This window comes from Polyergus mexicanus, unplaced genomic scaffold (assembly GCF_030449975.1).
Source record: "Polyergus mexicanus isolate NDT 795.1 unplaced genomic scaffold, iyPolMexi1.0 SCAF_17, whole genome shotgun sequence".
Lineage (NCBI taxonomy): Eukaryota > Metazoa > Arthropoda > Insecta > Hymenoptera > Formicidae > Polyergus > Polyergus mexicanus.
This window is the reverse complement of record NW_027223337.1, coordinates 5606928-5622291: the sequence shown is the minus strand read 5'-3', so window position 1 is coordinate 5622291 and position 15364 is coordinate 5606928. Positions and strand designations below refer to the sequence as shown.

Genomic DNA, 15364 nt, shown 5'->3' with positions numbered 1-15364 from the left:
TTCTTTCGAGTTTTATATGCGGATTACATACGTGATATATGATCGATACGCATATGGCATTGAAATAGCGCGCAGAAATCTCTCATCTAATCTTCACTCCGTCCAAAGATGCGCGGGAATGAGGTCCGTTCTCTTCGTGAACGCAATATGAAGCCTGTATCAGACTACGCATTGAAAATTAAAGATTGGAATTTGACTAATCAAAACAAAAAGAACTAAAATTTCTTTATTCTGATTGGTCAAAAATTTCAATCTTCAATTGGAGACCTCGCGCGGTGACAATGCGAAACTCCGGCTTCAGAGATAAGTGGGGAGCACACACTTTTGCATAAACGCATAATCATAAGCATAAGGAAATTGATTGATCCATGTCCTTATGCATAACGAAATTAACCAATCAATTTCCTTATGCTTACGATTATGCGCTTATGCAAAAGTATGTGCTCCCCGTTATATCCCCCATGTTCTGCACCTTATGGCTTCTGCACATAGGACGCTTATCGCGCGGCAAAAGGCGGCGCGGTAGCCAATCAATTTTTCGCTCTAATAGAAAAGTTGTAAGTTGATTGGCTACCGCGTCGGTAGCCAATAGTAGAATACAACATATTTCTTTAATATTGATAACGCGCGTTCATTTAACATTTAAACATTTTTGTTCAAATAATCATATTATAATAGCCAGTTTACTTTAGAAAAAAATTATATTTTTTTAATAATTTTTAATAATTTTTCCAGATTTGCAATAATCTTGAATTTGAATTTTTTGCGCACACATAATGCATATTTTAACTTAGGTTTCATTTGTTAGAATCCAACATTTTCTGCAGATTTTTTCAGTATTTTTGTCAGGATTTACGATGTTTCCTGCGAGGTTGAACAATTTCTGTTGCAAAATATCGATCTACAGTACACACATAAGTTTTTTTAAGGCGTTTGTAGAAATATATTTTACAATAAGATGTCACATATGCGGGAATTACAAATTAAATTATGAGACGCATGATGTGATACGCGATGCAAAACTCATTTAAATTGACATAAATTATAATATTCGATACATTATAAAAATATGACATATTAAAAAAAAAAAAAAATATCTCGCTTTTCTGATATAATAATCTTATATATATTTTATTGCGTATGCAATGACATATAAGAAAACTTGAACATACAAACCTCCTTCTGTTTTTCTTTCATTTTGCCATTCATAGCATTAATTTGCTTCTTCAAACGTTCGTTTTGCGATAACAAAGTGTCATATCTGAAATATTCTGCTTATATGTATATGATGCATGTAACATGCATGTTACATGCATCATATACATATAAGCAGAATATTTAGCAATGACACAAAAGCAAATTGTGATATTATTGGAAGAGATTACTTTTGGTGCCATGTCCTCTGCACTTGTCTCTTTAAAGCTTCCGGCAATATATCAAGAGAACCAAGTTGAACATCCGTAACGCTTTGTCGAAATAAATCTAAAAAACGAAATTTTGTCTCCAACAGAATACAGCAAAGCAAGCAAATTTAGGCAGAAATTTTATTTACTTAACATTTGCTCGTTTCGTATTTTAGCTTTCTTTAAATCATCCGTTAAAACTTTATCGCGAGATTTCAAGGTAGAATACCGCAGAAAACGGACAGCTTCTAAATCCCGCGAATATTTTAAACTTGTCTCTAATTTTCGAGCGGTATCACGTATTTTATTAATTGTCGCGATATATTTTCCTTCGAGGCTTTCTATATGCATGATGTTCAATATTTGTCAATTGTAATCTAATTTAATTGACAGCAGAAAGAATAAAGTATACTGAAGATTCGTTCTTGTTAACGATATTGTTTTATTAATTTTTTGTATTTTATGTTATTGTAAAATATAGTATCATAAGTAATTCAAAGCTTTTATTACCGTTAATCGCATTGCGTGCTCTGTATAACTTTATAATCTAAATCTTGCAGCCTTAATTTACTTTTTCTGATGTTTGAATATTTCTATTCTATACACATACACACACTATCTTTTGGTATTAAATACATCTTTGGACAGCAAATACCATGTAAATCATATATGAATGGAGATACACTTATCATCTATGAAAATAAAAATGTACATCACAGATTTATGTAGTGCAAATATTATATCAAAGCATTTAAAACTTTTTAAGCATATATTTATGCTCAAACATATTTATGTAGTATAATGCTATTTTCTTATTGGACATGGTTCTGAAATGTATTGTTTAAAACTTTGATGTACATTTCTTAAATAATCTCGTGATCGATCTCTGGTATCTTCCAATACAGCAAGTAATGCTTCTCTGGTTTTGTTTGTTAAGGCCTCGTTAAATCGTTCCATAAGTGCCATGTCTATATGTGGAACACCATCCAGATCTTCGACAATTTCCCTCACTGTCGTCACATCTATAGTTAGAGACACTAAATCAGAGTCCTTTGATTGTCTGTAAATTATTATTATCAACATTGATATAAAATTTTGAAACATATTTGCTTCATATTTATATTTTTTGATTTAATATTTTCATATAATAATAATGCTATAAAAACTGCTATATATATTTCACAAAAATTTCTCAAGTCAAACTTTATTAATATTTGAATATATTGATTTTGTATATAAATGTGTTAATGTTCGATATTAGTATTAATACAAGATATAACTTACGATTGAGTCAATTCCTTAGCGAGAAACTCTGAACAAGTTTTATATAATTCTAAACACTCCAGACTACTTTGAAGATTGCGTCTTTGAAGGTATCTTTCAAAAATTTGTCTGCCCTTTGGATGAGATAAAGTCTTATTTATATTATCTGTAATTCGATCTAACTCTTCAGCTGTCAAACCAGTTGTACATTTTCCAATACAGCCAATTGTTTGAGTCGACAATGAAGCCTGCATGTTTCATTACGCTACAAAGATAATTGTAGACCAATTTTTTCTTGAATTATTTATTTTCAACTTGAGATTAAAACATCCTGCAAGCAAGTAATTTTTTGGAATCAATTACAATTTTTATATTTGATTCGAGCAAACAATAAGAAAGATAAAGAATGATAAAAGAGAGTACAAAAAAGAATTTAGTATATGTATGTTTTATATATTTATATATACAACGTTTATACGTAAATTTTGTAACTTACACATATATAATTATTATTTTCATATTCAATAAAGTAATGATTTTCGCGTATAGCGAGCCATTTAATCAACATCGATATGATATATAATCCAAAAGCATGTGTCTCCGGCCGATCAGCTGTCAATTTTCAATACCATGCGTGAATCGTCGTATAACGGCATGATTCTTTCATCAGCTGATCAATTGATAGTAGGTCTGCCTAATTGTACTTTCTTTACTAAAAGTGCTGTACTTAAAATGAAACAAAAGTATATATTCACGCTGTGGAAAGAAAGAAAAAAACGAGAGAAAGCGAAAATGAATCAATTCTATAAATTACAAGATCGTCTCGTGCCTTCTGTTATGTTTTTACGTGATGTTTATGATGAGTTTTCATGAAATCATATTTGAATCAAATCTCATTTGAACTAGATTTGAAGGTTAAATTACAATCTAAAATGTGAAACGAGGGATTGCTCAAAAAAATTATTTTTTATACATACATATTGCGAATATATTTAAATAATTAAATTTTACGTTATGAAAAATACAAAGCAATCTAGATGAATCGAACATGCCATCACTTTGAATCATATGATCTATGGTTGATGCTGCATCATATGTCAATCTGTGAATTAGCCCAAATGGGGGGTCTACTACAATCTCTGAAGACTATCAATAGGCATAGCTTATCGCTTATCTTTATGTTAAATGCGATGTAGCAAGATATTAATATATACAACTTCATACATTTTTTTTAAGACGATTCATCATGTCGGGGACCAAGGTAGGAAAATGTTTTTAAGAATACTATATTCAATTACAATGATCAAATAAAAGAATCACATATATATACTTTATTGTTTTTTACATACATATTTTTTGTATTTATAATAAATATTTTTTTAAAAGGTAATAATGCATTTTGCTGTTATTTTAGAGTGAAGATAGTAAAAATGATAATTTAAACAGGCAAGGATCCTTCAGAAAGCTTGTGCCAGGAAGTAGTAACGGAGAATCTTCATTAAGTATGTCTGTAAAAATGATAGACAGACCGATTGTTCCGCAAACTAACAAGCAACATGCTGTTTTCTTGCAGGAATATAATATTATTTCAGAATAGTGAGTACACACACACGCACATACACATACAGTAGTATTATAATATATATATCGTAGAAATAACTAACTTGCATATTTTTTTTTGCAGCAAGATATTGTGCTCTCAAGATTTAAAGGGAATTTATGTAATACCGTCTGCTTTAAATTCTTTTTGTAAGTACTGCTAAATTTATGCATGACAAGTTACATTTAATACATTTAAAATTTGTATTTTCTGTGATAATCCTAATTTGTAATATCATTACTTTGGAATTAGAACAGCTAACATTATTTTATGACTCATAGAAAGACACAGAAGAAGAATAAATATCTTTCATTCTTTATTTCTTAGTCCATATTTGAAATTTTGTTTTATTGAAACGTCAGTATGTTTTTGATAGGTGTAAACCTATTTTATAGGTCTTGCTCATCCCGATTACAACTTGTATAATGGTTCTGATGTAAATATATCCATATCTCTTCGCTCTTTCATTTGAGTGTAGTTAAGATGACTACTTTAAAAAGCTCTAATATATATGTTATTTCTAAATATTTTGCCACAGTATGGTTTGGTGTACAATTCATTCGGCAAGGGATCTACAAAGGCGGAGTTTTTAGGTTCACTATTACATTGCCTCCAAACTTTCCACTTGGAGATTGCCCTGTAAGAATACTGAATCGCAAATAATCAATCATATATATATATATATATATATATATATATATATATATATATATATATATATATACACTCACACATGTAAAATCTATAATTTTTATAGCCTGAAATATATTTTAGAAAGTTGTGTTTGAAACTCAAGTTTTCCATCCATTGATAAATCCAGAAAATGGAGAATTGTGCACATCATGGGGATTTCCTGAATGGAGAAGAAATAACAGAATTTGGCAATTAATACAATATATCACGAAAGTATTTATTAAACTGGATCCAAAAATGACTCCAATTAATCAGGAAGCATCTAGCTTGTACGTATAATTGTTATTTGCTTTGGGTACAAGAGATATATCCAAAGAAATAGTGAAAAGAATGTGCCATCCTCAAAAAATTTTTTTTTTTTTTTTACATATAAATTGGCGAAATTACACAGACAAGGAAGTAATCTTGAGGCTTTCCGAGAACGTGTAAAAACTTGCGTGAAGGCAAGCGTGAATCAAGTATTTGATCCACCTACCATGGACGATCCGCATTATATTACATTCACTCGATATGTGAATGAAATACATGATCCCACTAAACGAGAAATTTACGAACCAAAGGTAAATAAATACTTGAGAATCACACTTATCATGATAAAACACATTAAATTTAAGAATTTTCTCATCAGTCTATTGTACTTTATAGAGCGAAGATGAAAATAAGCCATTGGGTTTGTCATGGGTACAACCTGGCTCTCTTCAACCATTTTCAAAACCAGAAGCTAGATAATAAAAGAGTTTAAAATTGAAATGCTGACAAATAATGAAATAACATACGTCCTTAAGAGCTGTATAAGGAAATTATTGCTCTCTGGCAATCAATATATAGATACAAACTTATTAATATTAATATTTTTCTATTCAGAGATTATATATATATGCCTTAAAATTTTATATGAATCTACGTGTTAAGTGACTGCTGTATAGAACAAATTAGAATATATGCTCTTGTAGTTTTTAATAAAAAAAGATTAATATATTTGTGTGTTCAAATATGAATATATATATTAAGAACGTCTAAATTATATCTAATATTGAAAATATTAAAAAAAAATATTTAATATTGATTGTGACAAACATGTTATATATGTACACATATTTTTTTAAAGATTATTAATATAAGAATTTAGAGAAAGAAGAGAACGAAAGCGAAATATTGTACAGATGTTACAAATTTTTTAAATTGAGCGCTATTTTACGCTGGACTGTTTTGCTTGCGAGGATACGTTTCCCAAGTTTTTATCCTCCCCCTCTTTCTTTACATCGTCATAGAAATCCGGCTTTACGTAGCAAACAAATCTCGCTCACTCGAAATCGCGACCATTACCGAGAAGAGAAATAACGTATGTACATCTCGCGATAAAAATCCGAGGAATTTGCGTTATTGCGCAACAATTTCGCAATCCCGGCTGTCAAGTGGGACTCGTGCAAATTGTATTTTACTACCGGCACACGCCCGAAGTCGCTTCCGCCGCGCCACTCGGGATTATGAGCTGCAGCGATCTTAACCTTTAATGACAGCCCCACAGATTCAGGTAACTATTCCATCTGACACGCGATAAGCAAAGAATCTCACATGTGAGAGTCGCTTCTTGCTCCGAGTTCCCGTTCAGGATAACATCGCGAAAGTTTCTCGACATCCTATGGCTAGAGAATCTTGAGCAGCATGTGTCCTTTTGCACTATAATGATGCACATCTATATAAAGACGAAATATGATGAGAAAACAATTTCCGTACCGGTCAATATTATGATGATCTTATCGCGTTAGGTAATATTTCACTGATAATATTTCGTTTATATTTATGACATTGTGATTGCGGACATAATATTATGGTTGATAAAATTATTGTGCAATATTATGAAGCGTATAGAGACTGTTTAATTAAACAATATGAAACATATTGTACGCTAATGTAGATTTGAATTTAATCTAAATCGTATATGAGAGATTTGCTTTATTTATGTATAAATGTTTAGAATAGTTGCAGCTTTTAATTACATATGTATATAATGTTTTAGGTCGCATAAAGAGCCTTAAAATGCAGACGATAAAATGTGTTGTGGTGGGTGATGGGGCGGTTGGTAAAACATGTCTCTTGATTTCCTATACAACAAATAAGTTTCCTTCTGAATATGTGCCTACTGTTTTTGACAATTATGCGGTAACTGTGATGATAGGAGGTGATCCGTATACATTAGGATTATTTGATACAGCAGGTAAGAAGTTTTCTTCTTTTTGTATTATTTCTTCAAAGACAATTCAGCTTGCTTGTAGTCTAATTCAAACTTTTTGTTTCTTAGGTCAAGAAGATTATGATAGATTGCGTCCTTTAAGTTATCCTCAGACCGATGTATTTCTCGTGTGTTTTTCAGTTGTATCGCCATCATCATTCGAAAATGTAAAGGAAAAGGTGATATATCATCTATATTATTTTTACATATATGAGCTTTAATTCAAATTCTAATATGATAATATATTTTCTTGCAGTGGGTGCCTGAAATAACGCATCACTGTCAGAGAACTCCATTTCTACTTGTCGGAACACAAATTGATTTGAGAGATGATGTTGCAACAACAGAAAAACTTGCGAAAAATAAGCAGAAGCCAATATCTGGAGAGCAGGGCGAGAAACTCGCCAAGGAGCTCAAGGCTGTAAAATATGTAGAGTGTAGTGCTCTAACACAGGTAAAAAAAAATTAATATCTTACAGTTTTATCAAAGATATTTTGTTGTTTAAATATTATGTAAAACAGCAAGATCCTTTTTCATTTAAACTTTAAAAAAAAATAATTTTTTAGAGATATTTGTATTTCTCTTTAATTAAAATAAAAGAATATTGATTAGATTCTAATTATATTAGTAATATTTAACACTTTATATAACATTTATGTTTTTATTGACATTCTAGAAAGGTTTGAAGAATGTATTCGACGAAGCTATTTTGGCTGCATTGGAACCGCCCGAGCCAGTGAAGAAAAGAAAGTGTACGCTTCTGTAAATCCATGAAGAGTTATCATTGAAGGAACGCATGCCAGACATCAAAATAACGCTACGTAGTACCAGACAACAGTCTTGTATGTAGTATATTGTATTAAATAGAACTAAATTTGCCTCTATACTTCGTAACCCGAGGGAAAAACAAGCAATCGCGTAAACACCAGCTACGACAGCGACTGCAAACACATTCCATGAGGCGTGCAACAACGGCTCTGAATTTGTAAGGTCAAAGAAAATTTTTCTATCATACAATAATAGCTATCTTTTTGAAATAACTTATTGCACAAAGCTTTCGTTTTTCTGACACAATTTTCTAGGCGGCGCAAAATTTTGAAGCGCGTCTGAAAATTTTCTGACATAAAGTTTTAAAACCATTCTAAAATCATTGACTATTAACGTATTCAATAGGACAGAGGCGGAGAAACAGAGAGAAATTGGTGCTATTGTTCAATAATATTTTTTTAAGTCGAAATATTTACTGAGATATATATAGACATCTGAGTCGTCGATATCTGATAGAATAGTCATTTGGATCAATAAGGTATTCAAGCATCTTTCGCTAAAATAACGATCATTTTTTTCGATGCGTACAAAAATAAAATTTTCGTTTTTGACGATGTCAGTATTAGAAAATCTGGTGAATGTATAAAACGATATATCATAGCAGTATCATTATGCAGGTATATTATCGATTGCATATAATAAAAAGATTATTATTATTATTTCTAACAATCGATCTATATAAAATATCATTGTTGGATATTAAAGATTTTTGCAACTTTGGTAAATTTACTTGTTTGGATATACATAATTTCAGAATATAATTTATCATACAGTAAATATATAATTAATTTCTTATCATTTATTCTTTGTCCAAAGCATGATAGCGTGCTAGCAAAAGCTTTTTAATATCAATAATGAACCTTTAGGTCTCTAAAAATATACACGGCAGCTATCTTAACGAAGGAAAGCTTTTAAGAAAATCGACCAATTTCTTCGTGCGTTTTTGAGTGCCGTTCATTACATAGCAAAGTATTCACTTAACAAAGAGAATTAAAGATTTTTTAAACCTTTTTCCCCTAACATTTATGATTTTCACAATTATGTACATGAAATTTTATTAACTATCATGATACTGCACGCAATGAATTACATTGATTCGCAATGTCGATGGGCATGCGACTGGCTAATTTTTTATGAAGCTCAATTGTCGCATATCGTTAGTACTAATAACATATATGAATGTTCGCGTTGCGATAAGGATGTTGCGAGAGAAAAAGCATTTCATCAAAAAGATTTAATCAACTTTTACATTACGAATCCAGTTAAAAGCATTTATTAGCACTGTATGTGTCACAATATAGACACAATCATATATAATAAAATATTCGCATAAATATATTTATATTATGTATATGATGCTTGCGCGTTTATGTCTTTATTTGTTAAAATGTCTCTATATAATCCTTTCATATATTATTAGCTTTGATATATATATATATATATATATATATATATATATATATATATATATATATATATAATATATGTAAATTCTTAGCTTTTTGAAAATATTTCAATATCATAAATCCTACAGATAAATAATAATTATTTGAGAATATATTTTGAACATTGATGGGTTTATAATTCCCAAAATATGTGATTTACTTATAAGTAGGTTTTATTAAAAATTATAATTTAAATTTTAATAGATTTTCATTATGCATATATTTGGCAATAAAATGGTAATGAAATCAAATAGTAGGATTTGAATAGACTATGAATGGAAATTATACGACAGAAATCCCGTATTTTTATATGATAATTATACTTCTATGCATATTTCTTTACAAATAATTTGTAATTATATTATATTCCATTTAGAAAATATTAGACGCTTTACTTTGAAGCTATAAAACTGAACACACATCTAACTTTTTATCTTAAATTTATGAAATCTTCAAAAAAATATAATTGCATTTATATGAAAATGTTTGAACTAAAATAAGACACGTTGCATTACAACGTATAGAAATAATACTTAAAGTTATACAATGACGATCAAAAAATATTAATCATACTAAAATACGTGATAATCATTCGTATTTTATTATGTAAACATGCGACAGTTGTATCGAGTATAGGTCTTTGCTCCGTCAATGTTATTGTTTTCGGTATGCGTCAGCTATGTTTTATTTAATGACGTAGTCATGTCGCGACCTTCGATCGGTTCACATATGTATATTCGTCAGTCGAGAGTGAGTCGTACGTAAGAACGGACGTGCGGAGTGTCGAATCGAGCGATAAACGATTATGCCTTGAAATATTAATCAACGTGCGATCACGATCAGCCTTTAATTCGATTCATCCCCGTATAACGCTGGTATATCACAAATTCGCTAGAAATCTTACATTCTTTATAATTACAAAAATATGATTATTATAGAATCATACCTATTCTTTTACGAAAAACATTCAACTCGTGTATTATATTTCGTACGAAAAATATTCCACTTTAATATTATAAAATCGAGCAATCGATTAAATGTATTCATTAATAATTCCAATTTATTTATGAAAAAGATCTCCTCTCATTAATCGCATTTGAAAATATTTTCTATTAAATTAAAATATCATGTTGCGTATAGATAGCAAATTGAAGTTGCAATCGAGTTAATTTCTCATTGTAATTATTACGATCGAATTATTAAGATACGTGACAATTAATTAATTATATATTATATCACGCGATGAGAATCTTTAATCAGCTTTGTTTTGACTCACGCAGTTACGTCGTGACCTTCGTCTTTCGCGCTACGTAATCTCGAGATCGCGCACAATCGGTCCGCATTTTTCACACGTTTTTCCCTTCGTCAATGAATTCCATACGAACGAATGTCGAATCGAACGATAGACAATTATCGTGGAGTGTTAATTATCTCGTGCGATCGCGATTAATCAATTCTTGATAGTCTGCAACCGATGTACATACGTCGCTTGGCGCGCGCGCGCGCGCGAGCGAGAGGGAGAGAGAGAGGGAGAGAGAGAGAAAAGAATCTATGGATTCATCAAACATTCTATTTATTAAGACGTATATCATTCGATTTATTTGTTGGAATCGCATCCCATTCGAGCTTCGAGAAGCTATTTTCGAATGTTAGGTATTTAATAATTCATCGTTTCCTGATTTTCAAGATGGTCGTGTATGTTCTGCGTCGAAGTTCATGTCGTACAACTTCAATTTGTTGAATTGCGTCACATGTCATAGCTTGCTTCATACGTATCGCGGACATGGAGAGTGGCGGACGTGAATCCCGTTGTTATTTATTCGATCAAGCGCGTAGTGCGTGTCATAAGTGTCGGGAATGCCGTATAAAGTGACGGGCGATCGTTTTATCGTATTATTTAACGCGCGAAATCGTAATCGTAAGCGTAACTTTGTCCAATGAACTTACACATCCGTGCGAACGAGTTTCCGAAACCGACGGTGAATATGACGGCGTTTTCATCGGCTGGTGAGTAAATCGATTTTATTATTCGCTTGACTTATCATCGCGATATAATCCGCGAATATTTACACGGGATATAATACAAGATCGGCATATCAGAAACGTCAATGTAACAATAATGAATTATTGCTTTAAAAAAAAAAAAAAAAAAAAAAAATTCGATTTTTCCAGTAGCTCAGGTGGGATAATGAAATTCAACAAGTTTAAAGTTGAGAAATAGCCCGCGAAGATTCAAATTCGTAATGAAATTGAAATCGTGCGTTATATATATTTTCGATAAGCACTCGCATTAAGTAAGAGGATTTCATAGATACTTTTAGGACACGCTATTTTTTTCTTTTTCTTCGAAAGACTATTTTATGTATTTTGAGGAAAATAAAAAAATACAAATTTGATTTTTCTTATCATTGGCATTTTTTTTAACCGCGCGTGTTTAACCGGACGTTTCTTATCGCGCGGGCGGGCGGGCGTGTGTTTTCTCATCTTGGTTGGCGCCTAGCCAAGGGTAATGACAACCGCGCGAGATACAGGGGGAGTACACGAGAGTACTCTCGGAACTAAGAACCGGAGAGCTGTGAGAATCCCCTCGTCGGAACCGGCACGTGCGAGCGGAAATGCAGGGGGCCGTAGAGACGCAGGGAGGCGGTCATTCGACGGTCTGATGGGATATCGCCGACGTGGATCGCCCACCGTCATCCGCACGGCCGTTTCTCCATCCTCCTCGCAGCTTCTTCCTCGTTCAGGCCACTGAAGCCGCCAGGCTTCAATAAATGCGAAGCCTTACGATAAGAATTTAATAATGAAAATTGTTGAGAAATTTTAATTACTCAATGACAAACAGTTCGATGGTCATGTTGATTTATAATTATTATAAATACGAAAATATATATATATAATTTTTTGCAATTTATAATAATTTATATTATATATATATATATATATATATTTACATGTGTATATATATATATATAATAATAAATTAATATAAATCAAGCCGCCACTGAATGAAAAAAGAGAGGATGGGGAAATGAAAAAAACGTGCGAATGACGGTGTTATTACATACATGTATAAAAGATGTATTTATTTTTAATATCACAGAATATATTATACTCTTATACACTTTACTTTTATACAAATATATAGAATAGAGTGACACGAACGCACAATTAAATGTGAACGAATGAAAAAATAAGAATATTTTAACAAAGGAGAATTTAATTTTATATAAATTTGTTCCTTCACAATTTAATTATATATTTTTGTAACACGCGCATAATTATAAATATTTTTCACGCGCGCGTCGTCGTCCTATTGTTAAATCCACCACTATCTCCTCTCTGTTATCGGTGTCGCGTTTCTCCTTGACGGTCGTTCGCGCGACGAGGAAGAACCCCACGTTCTCTTCTTTCCTCTTCTTTCGCCGTCCTATGGTTAATTGAATTAGGTGGAATCATAGTTACGTAGATCGGCGGCCACAGTCAACGTTAACGGCCGATACAGAAGGCGCGCCTCGGTCACGGAGTCCGTCGCGGACGTGCCTCGGGATTCCCTTGACATTATCGCTAATCATCTCGAATCGATAGCCGCGTCTATGCGAGCGGCGATGGTATTGGTACAGGTACGGGACGCCGGACGTGCGCTGTAATGCGGCCAGATGCAGCAATGTAATTCCGGTAAATTGATCTATCGGGACGTGCGAGCGCGTCTTCGCGCTGGAAAAATCGCGCGATCGCGCTGATAAAAGTTTCCGCGTTAATTAATCGCGGCGAGCCGCGCGATAATTAATCCCTGCATTCCTCAAAGCAATTTCGCAATACGGCGCAATTCAAATTTTAAAACAGAATTTTTTTTTTTTTTTTTTAAATAACCTGACCAAATATTTAATTCGTGCATTATATTTTAAAACGGGAAGCACGTGAAATTTTTAAATAAAATCAGGACTTGTTTTAATATCGTAATCTCGTAGAAAAAAAAAAAAAAATCGCCGTTTCTCTACATACCAAAATTTCTGCATAAAAATCGTTGAATTTCGAGATACTGGACTCGTCTCTTTTTTTTTTTTTCCCCTCGCGTCGGAGATTTCCAGATTAACATCGTTCGAGTGCAGGATCACGTGATCTTCGAATTCCTCTCGATCCTCGCGCGCGTTCTAGGATCCCGAGAGTTATTACATGAAAACAGACGAGATCTCGTAACGACCTAATAAAACGAGCCGCCGGGGCCACCTGGTGGAGCGGGCCGCGTCGAGGGGCTCCCCCCTCCCCCCCGGGCACGTTGACACAACTCATTTTTACGCCATGTCCCGCGCGCGATGGGCGGCCGCGCTCGTCCCGCGCTCTCGCACCGCGGCGAGGACCCGCTGTTTACGTTGCTTTATGCCGATGCTGGCCGTACCACCGCTCGCTGGGCTGAGTAATGGCGCGAGATCTGTGCCGTAGTCGCCGAGGGGATGCCTCTCGACTCGGCCCGGGCGCGCGAGAGATACCATCGGAACTCTCGCGTAGATTTCTAGTCGCCCGTCGCGATGTCCCGCATACGTGCCATCCCGACGAAAATCGTGGTGCTCCCTTCCTCAGGGCCGCATATATCCTGCTGGTACCCCGACTGCGTATGTGAGAAACGAAACACGTAGGCTGCAAAACACCGCGGCCTATAAATTCGTTTGCGATATTTAAAGATTATTTATATAAAAAAATTCTTCGCATCGATATTTTTACAATATTGATTTTTAACGTTTAACTTTAATTTAAGAGATCAATTTTTATATATATATAAATATATAATTTTCATCGAATTTATGTATGGTTATATATATATTAAGGTACATAATTTTTATCTTTTAACAGGTTAATGTGTAATGTAATTTATAATGTATTGTATAATAATTTATATATTTCCTTCATTATTCACTATAATACTTAATATAGTAATTTATCGATTCAATATAAATTAAATATAAAAAATCTTTTTGCATTTAATAATATTAAAATCTATTAATGGCTAACTTTCATCGATTTTTGTAGATTCGTGGTTTTTTTTTTTTTTTTTTTTTTTACTGGCCATATAAATATGATTTAATAACTTGATGAATCATGATATTTGTATAATAATCATTGATTTGAAATTTAAGTAATTGATGAATAATTATAAAAAAATTCGTCTTATCTTAAATTATTTTAATTGACACGTATATTAAAAGAATCTCTTATTTTTTCGCGGATGAATTTTCATCTATTTTATTTGAGTAAGAAATTAATAAGATCTCTCCCTCTCTCTCTCTCTCTTCATCTATAAAATAGATACGAAAGTAGTACAGGAAGAAATGTTTATACAATTCGCGCAATTGCATTTTCTGCTCTGCCAGCAAATCGTGATTTATCCTCTACCCTGTTCTTTTATTTCTCTCTGAAGACAATTTCATCTCTGCCGTTTTCGCATTCGAATGTTTCGGTCCGCCGCTCATAAATCATATACATACGAAAATAGAACAACGGAGTAGCAATAAACTTTGAACGAGTTTTAGTTTTCGCGCAATTTTATAAGATTGTCGCTAAATATTCGTATTATGCAAGTCGAGTTATCCCAACGCAATTTTACCGCGTGAAATCATTATTGTTGATATCTGCAACATTAGCAATAACGATCAATTTCGCATGGAGATGAAAACGTAGTAATTGGATTGTAATAGAATGTAAATTACTAATGTTATACCGTGAGGCAATCATATTTCGAGTATTATTTTGAAAAATATTTGCTAAAATATTGAAAAAGAAATATTTCACACACAGATTTATAAAGTTAACGACAAAAGTCTTTCTCATAAAAGTACAGTCGTCATTTTCGAGAAACGTGACGTACAGTTAAAATGAATGTTTTGTTAATCCTTGCAAATGAAC

At 32.6% G+C, this 15364-nt stretch overlaps 4 protein-coding genes across 5 annotated transcripts; 2 read left to right on the top strand and 2 right to left on the bottom strand.

Annotated features, from left to right (window-relative positions):
* Nucleotides 1–790: 790 nt before the first annotated feature.
* LOC138940555 (uncharacterized) lies at nt 791–1766 on the bottom strand (the record flags this gene model as incomplete). The annotated part of the gene is made up of 4 exons (XM_070309539.1): nt 791–901; nt 1177–1261; nt 1386–1482; nt 1553–1766. Coding segments are annotated over 4 exons (507 nt in total), but the record flags the coding sequence as incomplete, so codon positions are not given.
* A 64-nt stretch (nt 1767–1830) lies between these two features.
* Nucleotides 1831–3511, bottom strand: LOC138940465 (uncharacterized). The gene is made up of 3 exons (XM_070309384.1): nt 3163–3511; nt 2688–2997; nt 1831–2463 (listed from the first exon to the last, which is right to left on the bottom strand). Exons 2-3 carry the CDS (start codon nt 2918–2920, stop codon nt 2208–2210), a joined length of 489 nt encoding a protein of 162 aa, XP_070165485.1. The 5' UTR covers nt 2921–2997; nt 3163–3511; the 3' UTR covers nt 1831–2207.
* Nucleotides 3512–3674: 163 nt separating this feature from the next.
* Nucleotides 3675–5874, top strand: LOC138940464 (protein crossbronx homolog). Its single transcript, XM_070309383.1, has 7 exons — nt 3675–3927; nt 4081–4262; nt 4351–4415; nt 4805–4905; nt 5041–5228; nt 5351–5519; nt 5605–5874. The coding sequence occupies exons 1-7, from the start codon at nt 3913–3915 to the stop codon at nt 5686–5688; spliced, it is 804 nt and encodes a 267-aa protein (XP_070165484.1). The 5' UTR covers nt 3675–3912; the 3' UTR covers nt 5689–5874.
* A 365-nt stretch (nt 5875–6239) lies between these two features.
* Nucleotides 6240–9373, top strand: LOC138940691 (cdc42 homolog). 2 transcript variants are annotated; one of them, XM_070309811.1, is made up of 5 exons: nt 6240–6493; nt 6980–7177; nt 7262–7371; nt 7449–7646; nt 7870–9372. In XM_070309811.1, the coding sequence occupies exons 2-5, from the start codon at nt 7000–7002 to the stop codon at nt 7957–7959; spliced, it is 576 nt and encodes a 191-aa protein (XP_070165912.1). In that variant the 5' UTR covers nt 6240–6493; nt 6980–6999; the 3' UTR covers nt 7960–9372. The 2 variants fall into 2 exon arrangements, with proteins under 2 accessions (XP_070165912.1, XP_070165913.1); XM_070309812.1 differs by lacking the exon at nt 6240–6493 and adding an exon at nt 6509–6728 and having other exon boundaries at nt 7870–9373.
* Nucleotides 9374–15364: the final 5991 nt, after the last annotated feature.

Coding starts and splice junctions, on each gene's coding strand:
- LOC138940464 (XM_070309383.1), top strand. Junction 4,906..5,040: donor TTCCACTTGGAGATTGCCCT/GTAAGAATACTG, acceptor AATATATTTTAG/AAAGTTGTGTTTGAAACTCA. Junction 5,520..5,604: donor GAGAAATTTACGAACCAAAG/GTAAATAAATAC, acceptor TGTACTTTATAG/AGCGAAGATGAAAATAAGCC.
- LOC138940465 (XM_070309384.1), bottom strand. CDS start 2,920: ATGCAGGCTTCATTGTCGACTCAAACAATTGGCTGTATTGGAAAATGT. Junction 2,464..2,687: donor GCTAAGGAATTGACTCAATC/GTAAGTTATATC, acceptor AATAATTTACAG/ACAATCAAAGGACTCTGATT.
- LOC138940691 (XM_070309812.1), top strand. CDS start 7,000: ATGCAGACGATAAAATGTGTTGTGGTGGGTGATGGGGCGGTTGGTAAA. Junction 7,178..7,261: donor AGGATTATTTGATACAGCAG/GTAAGAAGTTTT, acceptor TTTGTTTCTTAG/GTCAAGAAGATTATGATAGA. Junction 7,647..7,869: donor AGTGTAGTGCTCTAACACAG/GTAAAAAAAAAT, acceptor TTGACATTCTAG/AAAGGTTTGAAGAATGTATT.